We start from the raw sequence: 15,204 nt of genomic DNA, 5'->3' as shown, positions 1-15,204 counted from the left end.
ACAGGACCGAACCTATTGGTAACTCTCTAGGAGACTTCCGGATCAGCTAGTGTATAATATTTCTACTTCTACCCTGTCAGATAGTGACTGGAGGGAGTCCGAGTAGTGTGTATGCGGGGAGCATTGTCGAGGCCACGTTATGTCAAGGATCAGGGTATATTCTTACCACATGTACGCCATATCCAAAAATTTCATTACTTCATACAGCATGTCCCACCCACTTTTTCTTACTATTGAATACACCATGAATTGTCAAACTAATAGAGCAAGCTTATCTGCGAAACGATCAAAATCTCCCAAGGACTTCCTAATTCATTTCACAAATATACGTGGTCTCAATTCTAATCTCAACGATGTCCATTTCCACTCGCAGTCTGCCAAACCCCATGTACTTTTTCTGACAGAATCTCAGTTATCGGTTGATTCAACTACTGCTCATCTCAGATGCCCAAATTATTCGCTGTATGATTCCTTTCGCCTCAAAGGTGGTACTTGTGCATATGTCCGTTCTGATATTCCCTGTCAGAGACTTGGCAATTTGGAATCTCCTCTCTTTGATCTTCTCTGGCTTAAAATCTCTCTACCTCATTTTGTCAAATTCATCTGTTGTCTCTACCGTTCTCCCAACTCCACTAATCACTTGGAGCTCTTTGACTTCCTCTTTTTGCAACTTGACTTTCTTCAGTCCAACTTTCACAACGGTGAGGTAATTTTCCTTGGTGATTTTAATGTTCACAACTACAGCTGGCTTCCGTTTTCTAGTCACACCGACCCAGCAGGTCGAGATGCTGAGGCTTTTGCAATTACTAATGACCTAGCACAGATTGTTCATTTACCTACAAGAATACCGGACAGTCCTAATCATACAGCCAATATGCTTGATCTTTTTCTCACAAACAACCATTCTAAGTACACGGTCGAAGTGAGAGGTCCTTTAGGCACTTCAGATCACAACTTGGTGATTGTCTCTTCTCCAATGGAGCGTTTATCTCATGGCTATTCCCAACCTCGTGTTGTTTGGCATTACAAGAATGCAAAATGGAATGACCTGCGAGACTTTTCTTCTTTTCCTTGGTCGGATTACTGTTTCAAAACTTATGATGTCAACGTTTGCTCAGATCGTGTCAGTGAAATTATTCTTGCAGGAATGGAATCCTTTATCTCACACTCCACTTTAAAATCTTGTCCTTTATCTAAACCTTGGTTTTCCAATAAATGTGTTAAGGCTGTTCAAGAGAAGAATGTTGCATATCGTAATTGGCTTGTTTCTAATTCTTCAGTTTCATTTTCTGCCTACACCAAAACTCGCAACAATTGTAAAGCAGTTATTAATCACTCCAAACTAGTGTTTGAACAGGCTAAGAGTAGAAAACTTGCTTCTTGCCCTAATGATAGCCGAGCATTCTGGTCTCTTGCCAAAGCTATTGGCCGCAACTTTTGCCCATCTCTGCTCCCACCTCTTTCCAAACCAGATGGTTCTGTTGTCACTTTAGCCAAGGATAAAGCTGACCTGCTAGCATCCCATTTTTCTTCCAGCTCATGTATTAATGATCTTGGTAAAACACCTCCCACCATTCCCAATACGCTCCATTCAATGCCTCCTGTGGTCTTCTGTCAAAAGGATATCAGAAGGATTTTGACGAATCTTGATGCTAAGAAAGCTCCAGGTCCTGATGGTATTTCTCTACTTGTTCTCAAAACCTGTGCTCCTGAACTTACTCCTATTCTTTGCTGCCTTTTTTCACTTTCTTATTCCAAAGGTGTTTTTCCTTCTGCTTGGAAATTTGCTCACATCCAGCCAGTTCCTAAAAAATTGTGACAAATCCCTCCCATCCAATTATCGTCCCACTGCAATTACTTCTACTCTTTCTAAAGTAATGGAGAAATCAATTAATCGCCAACTCTTAAACTACCTAGAAACCTTCCGTCTGATCAACGATCGTCAGTATGGATTCCGTCAATGTCGATCCACTGGTGATATTCTGGCTTATGTTACCCATTTATGGACTAATTCTATGGAAAGGTTCGGTGAAACATAAGTAGTTGCTCTTGACATCTCAAAGGCTTTTGATCGTGTTTGGCATAAAGGTCTTCTAAACAAGCTTCCATCTTATGGTTTGCCAACTGTTTTTAGTAATTGGTTATCCAGTTTTCTCTCTGATCGCTCACTGTTCACAACTAATGTCCACTAATTCCGGTGTCCCCCAAGGTTCAGTTCTTTCCCCCACTCTTTTCCTCTTGTATATTAATGACCTTCTTCCATTGACTGGAAATCCTATCCATAGTTTTGCCAATGATAGCACATTGCATTCCACTTTCCATATTGAGAAATCTTGTCCTGCTCAATCAGCTTCAACTTCTCGAAAATCTGCTACCAATTCCTTAAATGCCGATCTTCAAGTAATTCTCCAGTGGTGCAAAGACAACTTAGTTGATTTCAACCCTTCTAAAACTCAGTCTTGTCTTATATCTCGCAAAAAAGGATTCTTCTGCTCCTATGCTTATCTTTAGTGACACTCCAATTTCTAGGCAAAATGATATATCTCTTTTGGGGATTACCCTGACTTCTAATCTCTCTTGGCACAAGCACATTACAAATATTGCTTCCTCTGCATCTAAAAAACTTGGTTTTCTCTTTCACTCTCGGCGTTACTTTTCTTCCAAACAGCTGCTCACTCTGTATAAATCGCAAATCCGCGCTGCCATGGAATATTGTTCCCACATCTGGGGTGGTGCCCCCAAAACCTCTCTCAGGCTTCTTGATTCCATTCAGAAGAGGGCAGTTAGGTTAATTAATGATTCATCTCTAACAGAGTCTCTCCACTCGCTTTCTCATAGACGTACTGTTTCTGCTGCATGCCTCTTCTACAGATACTTCCATGGGCACTGTTCTTCTGAATTGGCTTCTATAATTCCTGCTCTCTCTTTCAAAACAGTCCGAACACTTGCCGTCACCAGCCAACATCCATTTACTGTCCAACTTCAAACCCACAGAACCAACTTTTCATCTTCCTCATTTATTCATTCAACTGCTGTTTTCTGGAACAACCTTCCTTCATACATATTTCCTGAAAATTACAATCTACAGAAGTTCAAGTCCAATGTCAACAAATATCTTCTTTCATCTTCTCAACCTCCAACCCAAGCACGGTACTAGGTACTATAGGTTCTGATACCTCTCGTGTTTGGGGTTCGCATAAAAAAAAAAAAAATAAAAATAATGTACACTAATAGTTTTACAAATGGGAAGTACAGTAGAAAAAAAGACAGCAGAAAGATAAAAAGCAAAGAAAAAGTTATTAAATAACACTAAGCTTGCTGAGGTTGTGAAGCCCAACCTTATAGTAAGGGCTCTGGAATTTGTAAGCATTAGTATAAAAGGGAGCTAATACCAAATGCTTGTATTAAAATGAAAAACATGCCAAGAAACAAAACCGAAAGTGAATGATAGCTAGAAATTTCAAGAAATGCACAGCGAAAATATTTTTTCCCACAAGCTGGTGGGAAAAAATATATAAGTAGCAGTCTGAAAAAGGCAGGGGAATGATGTGCACACAGTAGAGCAGATGAATGCACACAAACTTCAACCACATTAGCAATATAACTACATGAAAAAGAAATTCATAGCAGCATAGTGGACTTAATAGTAAGCTGCAAAGAAATGCAAAACAGTGGGAAAATAGTGACCTCTATAGTCATATTTAGAATACAAGTTTGTAAATTATAAAGATTTACTCATACCTTTTGATAAAAAAATTCTTCAGCCTGATGCTCATATCAAATTGCTTCAATTAACACATTATGTGAAAGGACTAAATTTATAACATGATATTATGCTTTAAAACATTGTTAATATATATGGGTTTCTTAAAAACTAATCTTATATTCAATTTCCATTATCCACTCACTGCCAAAAGGAAGAGCAAAGCATAGCTGATGTACATCAACCCACCCAAAACTAAACCAACTAGCAATATTAGACTGGAAACTGAAGACAACTGTCAAAATTACTTAAAAATTGCTTAAAATATTTTTGACTAAACTTCTTTATAAGGGACTAGGTTATTTCAGTATGATCCGTGGTCACAAGAAGTAAAGTGACTCACTTAACAATATCCAATCTCTTTTATAATAAGATTCAATTAAAATTAGTGCTCCGCAACGAGATTATTTTTGTTAACCAATGCAAATAGTGCTATTTACACACGTGTGTAAAGGTCCACGAGTTCGAAACATATTTGACTCATGGAGCAATTTGATGTGAGTGTTCAATTGAAGAATTTTCTTATCAAAATGTATGAGTAAATCTTTATAATTTACAAATAGTACTTAAGTAGGGAGGATTGAGCTTCATTGCACTTATATTTTGAAATTTAGAATACAAGTGTATGGAGATAATTTAAAATTTGTATGACTTTATCGTGATAAAGTCATACAAAATCAAACACATTACTGTTAATAGATAAATATATAAATAGTGTTGTACAATATGTTGGCAAAAAACATATACACGTTAGATTAAACTGAATAGTCTCATATAAGGGAATGACTGTAAACGTATCTGAGTATAGAAAACAAGAATCATCAAATGTTTTGAGATATAAATAGATTAATAATTATAATCTATTGTCCAATTTATAAAGAATCCATATTATAACTGTTTCCTTTGAATTGTTTCATATACATGGACTTATTTACTGTTCTTTTATAATTGGATCCTTAACTACACCACCTCTGGATCTTAAGTCACCATGTTACTTATTTCTAGAGATTTAAATTAGTTCTTTTTTCCTTGGATGTATTTTCTTGCCAAATTGGATTCTTTATAATTTATAATTTATAAAGAATCCTTTATAGATTATAATTAATCTATTTATATCTCAAAACATTTGATGATTCTTGTTTTCTATACTTTGATACGTTTACAATCATTCGCTTATATGAGACTATTCAGCTTAATATAACGTAGCCTCATCATGTATATGTTTTCAGCCAATGTATTGTACAACACTATCTATCTATTAATGGTAATGTGTTTAATTTTGTATGACTTTATCATGATAAAGTCATACTATTCCAACTGCATTTCTTTTTCCAACACTAATTTTAAATTATCTCACACTTGTATTCTAAATACAACTATAGAGGTCACTATTTTCCCACCCTTTTGCATTTCTTTGCAGCTTATTATTAAGTCTGCTACGAACTGCTTTTTTATGTAGTTATATTGCTGATGTTGTTGAAGTTTGCAAGCATTCATTTTCTCTAGTGAATATGTGCACACCCCCCCCCACCACATTTTTGTCTGCTATGTATATATTTTTCCACGCCAGCCTGTTTCCGCTGCGCATTTCTTGAAATTTCCAGGTATCATTCACTTTCACTTTCTTATTATACTTTTGGTTTCATTTTAGATTTGATTTCTCAGCATGTTTCGAAACACACATTTTTTATTTTAATACAAGCATTTGGTATATTAGCTCCCTTTTATACTAATGCTTACATTAAGGGCCAGAGCCCTTACTATAAGGTTGGGCTTCACAAACCCAGCAAGCTTAGTGTTATTTAATAACTTTTTCTTTGCTTTTTATCTTTCTGCTGTCTTTTTTCTACTGTACTTCCCATTAGTAAAACTATTAGGGTACACGAGAGTGATATGAACGTTCCTACTATCATAATTCTATTGCTATTTTTTGTCTTTATTTATTTAAAATACCTCTTTTTCCCTTCCCCATCCTCGATTTAATATCTCACCCTATACCACGTGCTTGTTCCAAATTTAATTAAATCATTTAAATCCTATCTATACATAATTAAATCCTACACTAAATTCTACATATTTATATTAACCATATTTATTCTAAATTGATCCTTATTTTTACCTAAATAAATTACACTGCGTTGGGACTACCTTGTCCATACTGTATTAGAATGTGCTAATTTCATTTTTGTTGCTTTTTGGTCTACCACGTTTCTTCTACTACTAGGGACAAGTATAGAAATACTTGCTGACAATTTCAGCTGACATCAGATCAAGCATATTTTCCTTACCTATATTTGACCATTTTATAAATGTTTCCCCACATATCTGATGACAGCTATAACACTATTATTTTATTTTCATTTTATTAGTATTTTGATGTACTAATTTTACTTTACTGTCCTCCCACTTTCTATTGGCTTGGTAATTCAGCCCATAATTCTATTAATTCATCTCATTAACATTCTTTCCCCTCTCCCATCCATTTATGCATACTTTATTCAATATATTAATGCAAACATTATATATATATATATTCCCGTCCCTTAAAGAAGGGACGGGAAGTTACGCTCCCAGTTTCTTCCCACATACAATTGTATTCTCCCCTTTTTCTATACTTGTAGCCATATACTATAAAACCCTACCTTTTCATACCTCATGATCTATTAGAGCAATTCGAGGGGGATTGAGGTACTATTGCTATTCTATATCCTATTTCCGTTCTGTTTCCTTTAGCACATACTGCCTATTCAACATAGAAAATATAAAAATGTAACTACAGTGGATGGAACTCTTGCACTATTATTTGCCTCATGCTACTATGCTATCTGTCGGGCTAATAGTCATCGCGCCCGTAAACTACAAATCAAAATCTGCTTATTACCAGCATTAGGCCATGATATCATATCATTTCTAAATGACTTTACTTACTACATTTCAGCTTATTATCAACTTTCGGCCTTCATTTCATAATACTGCTAAATTTCTTGATTCACCATGATCATATTTTTATAATACGGCTAAATTTTCTTGATTCTCTACGGTATTACTTTATTACCATCATACTATCTTTTATATATATTCGAAACTAGTTTTACGGGCAGTTGACAACAGAAACAGATAGCTACGTTAATTATGGGCTGATATATTGAGAGGGTTAGCCCTAGATAAAGTCCCTTTCAATATATCTACTAACCCACAATTAACACATTTTATAATTTTTATAATTTTGCTTTATTATGTTATTTTTATATTTTATTTTATTTTTTGCTCTATCACATTTCTATTTTTGTCACTACCATTACTACTTTTTTTCGCCTTTTGCTTTACCATTTTACTTTACATTCTATCTCCTTTTGTTTTACTCTCACTTTACTTTTAGGTTTTTGCTACTGTGCTGGCGTTGGGACTTTGCATGTTACTTGGGCGTTTTTGACGCACAGGTTTTCCGCAGACTGTACCTAATCTCACTTAACTTGCTACCTCATTGCCAATCCAATAAATTTTTTATTTATTTTTCTATCATATCTAGAACATATCAACACAGACCGATGTAATGCATAATCTGCCACTTAGATGGCATTAATCGGTGCTGATCTCCATATTAAAATTTAGAAATAATATTTATAAATAAATTCTTTGCCTAATACAGATATATATATATATATATATATATATATATATATATATATATATATAGAGAAAAAAAATATGTATAATAAGAGATAAATAATTACAAAATTGACAAAATAAGAATGTTGCCACACAACTTACACAAAACTGGTTGATGCCTCTTGTCAGGTGTCAATGGCTAGAACTGAAAGCAAAATAGCATGTGTTGCTATTTTGCTTGCAATCATGGCCACTGACACCTGACAAGAGGCTGGTTTTGTAAGTTGTGTGGCAACATCCTTATTTTGTCAATTTTGTAATTATTTTATCAATTTTTTAATTATTTATCTCTTATTATACACACACACACACACACACATATATATATATATATATATATATATATATATATATATATATTTTTTTTTTTGTTACCTTCTGTCACTATCAATAATTTTTTTTCCTCACTGTATTGTCCATGCTCTACATATGTTTAGCATTTGCTGCCTTTGACTGCACTACACTATTTCTCGTTTTTCTGCCTTCTTGTTTCCACTGTCTTGTTATTCTATTCAATATACAATAGATTCCAGTTAAATGGGGCAAACCTTGAAGAATAGAAACAAATTGAGAATATATCCTGAATTTTCATCACTTATCTTGGCCATTACGCTGCTTAATCAGGACAAGTACATTGTTCATGGCAAATAATGAACAGTAGAACTGTAGATAGTGCACTTGTAGCATGTGGCATAGAGATCATTGCTGAGTCAGTCATCGCTGAGTCACATAGTAATGAGGATGTGTGTATTCAGACAGCATAGTGATTCTGCTTGCTGTGCACTGCCAGTAGTGTGCTTGTGATTGCTACAGGCATGTGGTGTGTGTGTGTGGGTGGGCTAGCTAGCTAACTTACTTACTAAAAGGTGTATCAAACAGAGTAGTGAATTTTATTTTTATTTTTTTTAAATTTCAGACCCCTGCCAAGATTCCATGGAAAGAATTAACACTAGCTAACAGAATCGCCTTACTCGACCAAATAAAAAGCTAACTACCTAACACCAGTCATTGCCAGCTGGCAGAGATAACCGGAGTGCCAAAATCTACAATAGAATGTGTGATACATCAACAAGACAAACTGCAAGAGGAATGGGAATTATGCGAAGGACAACGGGAAATATCCCAAAAATGGAAGCAAGAAGGCAAGGATCAAAATGAATGAGGAAAGTATGTTTTCCCTTGTGTGTGAGACACAAATATAAAATCTTAGGGAATAACAAGATTAGATCTCATGAAATTCATCTATGGGTAGCGGGTTTTCGAACATTATAATAAGCTGCCTCCCAACATGGCGGCAATGAGTCTGAGTTAAAAGCAGAATTGGATGATTACCTCATGGGAATGTAAATAATATGAGTATTCTGTTTTATTTGAATTATTATTATTATTTTATTTATTTTTGGCTGATGCAGAAAAAGTTTGCTTCCTTGCACCATTTGGCCTTACTAATACTAAATACCAATTTAAGTTTTTCTCAAAACTAAAGACTGAGTCATAAATGATATTCTGATCATTCCCTGTTAAATGTTTACTACAAGGTGTAAATTCTAAAAATAACTAATTTTATCTTTCACATATGAAAGAATATTAAATCACAAAAATAAAATTGAATATAGTGGACAGCTCAGATGCATTTCAAAATCTCATTGCATTTATCTCTCTATTATATAAAGTTATATAAAATAACATTTTTCTATTTACCACATATACCTAAGTAGTCTAGTTTCAGCATAACCAAAGTCAAACTTACAAATATTACATTACTTGATGAACTTCTTTATAAATAAACTAGGCTAACAAGCCTTGTTTATTTATAAAAATATTTTCTTATGTGTGGTTTTATTATGAAAAATTTTTATTCTGTTTCTCAGAGCAAAACTGGAGTTACAATTAATAAGCTTTCGGCTGGGAGGCAGCCTTCTTCAGATCTGAAGAAGGCTGCCTCCCAGCCGAAAGCTTATTAATTGTAACTCCAGTTTTGCTCTGAGAAACAGAATAAAAATTTTTCATAATGAATCCAGAGCACGTAGGCCTTTTTTACTATGTGTGGTTTTATTATTTCATATCAAGTTTTCTCATATTTATCATTCCAGTACAAACTTTAGTTTACTTACCATGACAAGATTGACAAGGGAGACAGCATTCAAAGAGATATTCCACCAATACATTAAGCCCATGAGATTAATCAAAATCATGGTGATGACAAGAATTATAATAAATGATGAATGAAAATCCAGACCCATTAATACCAGTGTAACTGCAAATATAGCTGCAAGAGTAATGGCAATATTCTTGATGGTATCATGCCATGTTGTAAGGTACTGTTCATAAAATACATAGAATACACTGTAAAGAAAAAATATTGTAGGTTTAAAAAGAAACCAGTACATGCAACAAAATTGGCAAAAGTAACAATTTTAAACCATAATTTTAAACCTAAGTACATTTCATGTAAAAAGAAAATAAGAGAATATCATATAAACAAATGATCATAGTCACTTCCAAAACATATAAAAAACAACTAAACATTTTTCTACAAGTCAATTTGTTTTTTATTTATGTACCCACAAATTTGTAAAATTTCAATATAATAAATATCATCTTGGTTTTCTATGAAATGAAGTAATGTCTCTGCAGCTGTTAGGGCTTCTTTACAGCTTACTTTACAAGCTGATTGTAGTTTTTTGTGTCATCCTCCTGCCAAGTTGCTCATCATTCTCCTCTTCTGGAGAAATATTTGGAGCTGTAATCAACTCTTGCACACTTCAGATTAGCAACTGTCAGTATTTTTTCATACATATTTCAGCCACATTTAAACAACAATTAATAAATTATTCGTCTACATCTTTGTATACTTTATAAGTTTATACACCTTTGCATGTTGTAATGATTTCTTTCATGCCATGTGAAATCTTAGAGACAATGATTAAGAGTGCAATCCAGGAACATTTACATAGATATGGCATTCTGAAGGCACACAACATGGCATTGTTAAGGGAAAATCATGTTTAACTAACTTAGTAGGCTATCCTGACCCAGTTATTCATGAGCTGGATTTAGGGAACTATTTTGACTTAGTTTATTTAGATTTTAGCAAAGCATTTGACTCGGTCCCTCATGAAAGGTTATTGTATTATTGTATCAGCTTGAACAGGTTGGGATTACTGGTAAGATTCTAAAATGGAATGATGGGTGGCTGCAGGGCAGAAGGTAGAGGGTTGTAATTAATGGATATTCTTCAGATTGGTGTAATGTTAGGAGTGCTGTTGTTTCTCATTTTCATAAATTACATCGACAATGGATAGAAGGCGTGATGTCAAAATTTGCAGATGACGTAAAGATTGGCAGTCATTAATGATCAGTGCCAAGCAGCATTCCTTCAGGATGACCTGAACAGACTTCAAAGATGGTCAGAGAAGTGGCAGCTATGTTTTAATGCTGCTAAATGCAAATTCTTACACTTGGAGAATAGCAACCCCCAAATAATTATACACTTGATGGGGTTGAATTAAAAACATTGGAGGAGGAAATGTATCTGAGTGTTATAATACAGGCAGATATGAAGTTTACTGAACAATGTAAACAGGCAGCCAGGAAAGTCCGTGGTGTCCTATCGATGATTTATCGAATGCTATCCTGTAGAGATAGAGAGGTCATCCCGCTTTCAAGTATGAAGACCTCACTGAAAAAAAGACATTAATTCCCAACTAGAGGCCATAAATTCAAATTACAGGGGCTGAGGTTCAGATTAGATTGTAGGAAGTTTTCTTCTAGCCAGCAAGTTGTTGATTGTTGGAACAAGTTGCCTCCAAAGGTAGTTGAGGCTGACAGTTTGAATAAATTCAAAGGTCACCTGTGTGAGGAGGAAAGCATATAATTTGTATTTTCTTATTTACTTGTTTTTTTTTTTTTAAGCAAAAAAAAATCCAAGCCTGTGGCTTCCTTGCACTATATGACGAATACTACTATCATGTGAGCCTTCCACTTCCAAATTATTTTCAGTGAACCCAAAGGTATAAGGCAATATTTTTTTAACGATTTTAAAAATATTTTATTCTTAATTTTCATCCAGAAAGTCAAGAGTGAAATAGTGGTCTCTTTGTGGCCTCAAAGAGGTCCATAGGTTGTAGCAATGACAGCATATGGTAGGAGATGGATAGAAAAAGATATATACACAAAAAATAACTTTTGAAATAATCAGACAGCTTCAAAATTTCTCCTTGTCATAAACTAGAAATTTCCAGCTTGGACAGCAATTCAGCTGTTTTCTACAGTACTGGTTTAAAAGAAAATTTCAATTAAAGAAAATACCCCCCACCCTTTGAAGGCAAGCACTGTGAACAGCAGTTGACTAGAAAATAGAACTGAAGAACATCAGGGACTCCTGGATGCCCACAAACTTGCTAACGTGTAACTCCTCCCAATACACATGGAGTGACTAGTGCTATTCTAGTAAAATAATGTGCAACTCAGGAGAAGGGTATCAAAAAATACAGAGAACTACCACAAATAACTGCTGCATGAACTGCGATGTAGTGGGTACAAATGTGTTAATTTATTTTTCTGATCAATTAAAGGATATCCTTTGTGAAACTGATGTTGAATGATAAACAAATTACAAAATGCACCTCAGGTAACTTTAATTTTTGTGCTTCCCTAACAAAAGTCAGTTATGATTGGTTGGACTATCTGCATCACCTTCCTTCAACCAAAAAAAAAAAAAAAACCTCATTCTGTAAAATAATGCTGCTGATATTTTAGCTTCTATACTAAGAGTCCTTTGTATTGTTTTGTATTGTACTTTTGTCAAATGTCATCATGGCAATTTTTGAAAGATAAAGCCCACAGCAATTATAAAACAAAGAACTGGCAGTTCAGTCATACAAGTTGCTAGACTGACCTGTAAAATACTAGTTGCCAAGTATTTCGCAGGTCAGTATTCTATTCTTAGTCACAACAGCAAGCATGTTCTTTTATTTAATTTTTAAGGACACAATCAATAATTAACAAGCTTGATACAAGATACATTAAGGAAATATCATATTTGCTCATATATAAAAATGCACCACCAAAACTGTAGTCCTATCATTACAAAAAATGAATTCAAGGTCACAGTCAAATAGTCTATTTCAGAAGTAGAGATAGTAAAGTAGGGAAAAGAGGGTGAATGCAGATATCTTATTTCTGTTATAAACCAAGATAAAAATGGGATCAGAGCTGATTCTATACGTTATTTTGTTATTGAGTTACAAATATTTACTTTTGTTAAAATTAATAAGAATCAAAGCTCTAATCACCCCTTTACTTTTAAAACACACCACATCTGGCAGTACCTTGAACTAATTCTCATGGTCTTGAAATGAAGAAAATATATATTTTATGCACTTACATCATTTTTGACATAAAATAATATACACTTGTGCAAAACTAATTAATTTTCACTTCAAAACTGTGCTAATTATGAAACCCACAAATGCCTACTCTCATGACTACTGACTCTGAAAACATTGAAATATAAATCTCATGTGATACAGTATTGCCAGTACTGCTGCATTTTCTGTTTATCTTGATTGACTAACTAACATACATTGAAACTTCCCTTTAACGGACAGCCATGGGGAACGAGAATTTGTCCATTAGAGAGAAGTGTCTGCTAACAAGAAGTCTGAGGGAGGAAAAAAAAAAGAAAGAAAGAAAAATCGTTAAACGTTTAATGTAAAATTAAATTAAAATATATACAGATTTTGCACAATATTTTTGTAAATAATATACATACAATTGTGCTATGCATATTATGACTTTATCTTAAGAAAAATACATACAGTAATCACTTATTTTCTTCTGCACTTTCTTCCGGCTGATAATTTTGTTTTCAACATTTGTTTGGAGTGAAGAAACCATCGAAAGTCCTTCAGTGGCGAAAAACATTTTTAAACGATTGATTTGTATGAGCGCTTCTTCCATTTTCATCGGTGGTTTGTCGTTAATATGTTCTTCGACAGAATGACCTCCTTCCATTTCTTCATCCTCATGAGGAACTTCTTGAACAATATCGATGATAATGTCTTTGATATCTAGAGCACCATCTTCTGTAGTGAGGTTCGAGTCTATATCTTTGTAGCCAGGGTCACTTGTAGCTGAAGTATCGTACATTATCAATAGATGTTGAAGTTCTTGTTCTTCTTGTTGCTCCACATTGCTGTTCAGAACTTCAATTTTTGCGTTTGAGAAGCCAGACTTTACAAAACAGTTCACGACAGTTTGTTTTCTAACTGCATTTACTGAAGAGGAAATCCATTGAATTGCATCTAGGATGCTGATTTTCTTTGCAAGGTCACTCACACATGTTACATCGTTCATGTTTGCAATGAGATGTCTTAAAACACATTTTCTGTAGTGAAGTTTAAAATTTTTTATTATCCATTGATCCAAGGGCTGACACTCTGCAGTTGTGTTTAGTGGCAGAAAAACGATTTGAATGATACAATTCAATGTGCGGGTGAGATGCAGCATTATCCATGAAAAGAATAATTTTTCTGTTTTGACGAATCATGTTTTGGTTAAAGTGACTTATCCATTTGCTCATGATATCTCGTGTCATCCACGCTTTTTTATTAGACTTCCAGTCAACATTCAAAAGACTCAACTTTATGCCCTTGAAACAACGAGGATTTTGTGGTTTTCCTATAACAAGAGGTTGTTCAAAGTCTCCCAGCATATTTGTACACAATAGTACAGTCAAGCGTTCCTTAGAAATTTTTCTGCCCTGGCACTTTTCGTTTTTTAGACTCATTGTTTTTTCAGGAAGAGCTTTAAAAAACAACCCTGTTTCGTCACAGTTGTAAATATCCTTAGCTTCAAAATCACGACATAAATCTTCCAATTTGACGGTCCACTCTGTTACAACCCCAGTATCAACAGATCCACCTTCACCACTTACGGTTTTCCAAGAAATTTTATGCCGAGTTTTGAACTTGTCTAGTCATCCCACAGAAGTTTTGAACTCATTTACTCCCATAGATTTCACAACCTTCAAAGCCTTTTCCCTAATAATAGGCCCATTAATGGGAATTTTTTTAGCACGTGGCGACAAAACCACTCATACGTAACATTGTCAATTTGAAGTCCAACAGTTTTTGGGAATGATTTTTGAACCTGATCATTTCCATGTTGCCAAAATTGTTTCAGCAGTTCATTTTTTTTCTTTAGGATCTCGCTTACCTGTGTCTTCCCGATTTTGAATTTTGCAGTGAGATTGCGAACACTATTTTTTTGCCAATCATACGCATTAATGAGTTCGAATTTCTTTTAAAGTTAAATGTTTACGAGAAGACATTGTGCACTTCACACAACACTGAACAAAATTGAAAACTGAAACTCAAAAGACGAAAGGCCGACCCAAATCCCCCTCTCCCCCCCCCTGCACACACCGAATTCATCAGAAGTTTAACACGTGCCTTAAAATTCTTGAAAAAGGGTTTAGAACCGCGACATAAACCTTGATAAAATTCAGAGAATCAGAAATAGAAAATAAACACACGATTGAGGCAATACGTGGAAGAAAAGTTCCTAGAAAAAGGGCCGTGAGCTCGCCCGCTGTCCGTTATGGGGAGATCAAATTAAGTGCTAATCTAAACGAAACAGTGCGGATTGCCTGTCCGCGTCCGTTACAAAGAATGTCCGCTAGACAGAAGTTGAAAACATGTTAAAACCAATAGAGGAGAGTTGGGGAATTTTAAAATGTCCGTTGTAGAGAGAGATTTCCGTTAGAG

At 34.6% G+C, this 15,204-nt stretch overlaps 1 protein-coding gene across 2 annotated transcripts in view; it reads right to left on the bottom strand.

The window, feature by feature from the left end:
- LOC150083608 (NPC intracellular cholesterol transporter 1-like) overlaps positions 1-15,204 on the bottom strand; it is a 339,105-nt gene that overhangs the window by 32,281 nt on the left and 291,620 nt on the right. For both annotated transcript variants that reach the window (XM_090378086.1, XM_090378087.1), the window contains exon 21: positions 9,547-9,778. In XM_090378086.1, the coding sequence (XP_090234212.1) occupies positions 9,547-9,778 (232 nt within the window). The remainder of the gene's footprint in view (positions 1-9,546; positions 9,779-15,204) is intronic.

This window comes from Mastigoproctus giganteus, chromosome 7 (genome assembly GCF_048544385.1).
Source record: "Mastigoproctus giganteus isolate SK-2022 chromosome 7, ASM4854438v1, whole genome shotgun sequence".
NCBI classification, from domain to species: Eukaryota; Metazoa; Arthropoda; class Arachnida; order Uropygi; family Thelyphonidae; genus Mastigoproctus; species Mastigoproctus giganteus.
Note: the sequence above shows the minus strand (reverse complement) of the source record. Positions and strands in the feature narration are given on the sequence as shown.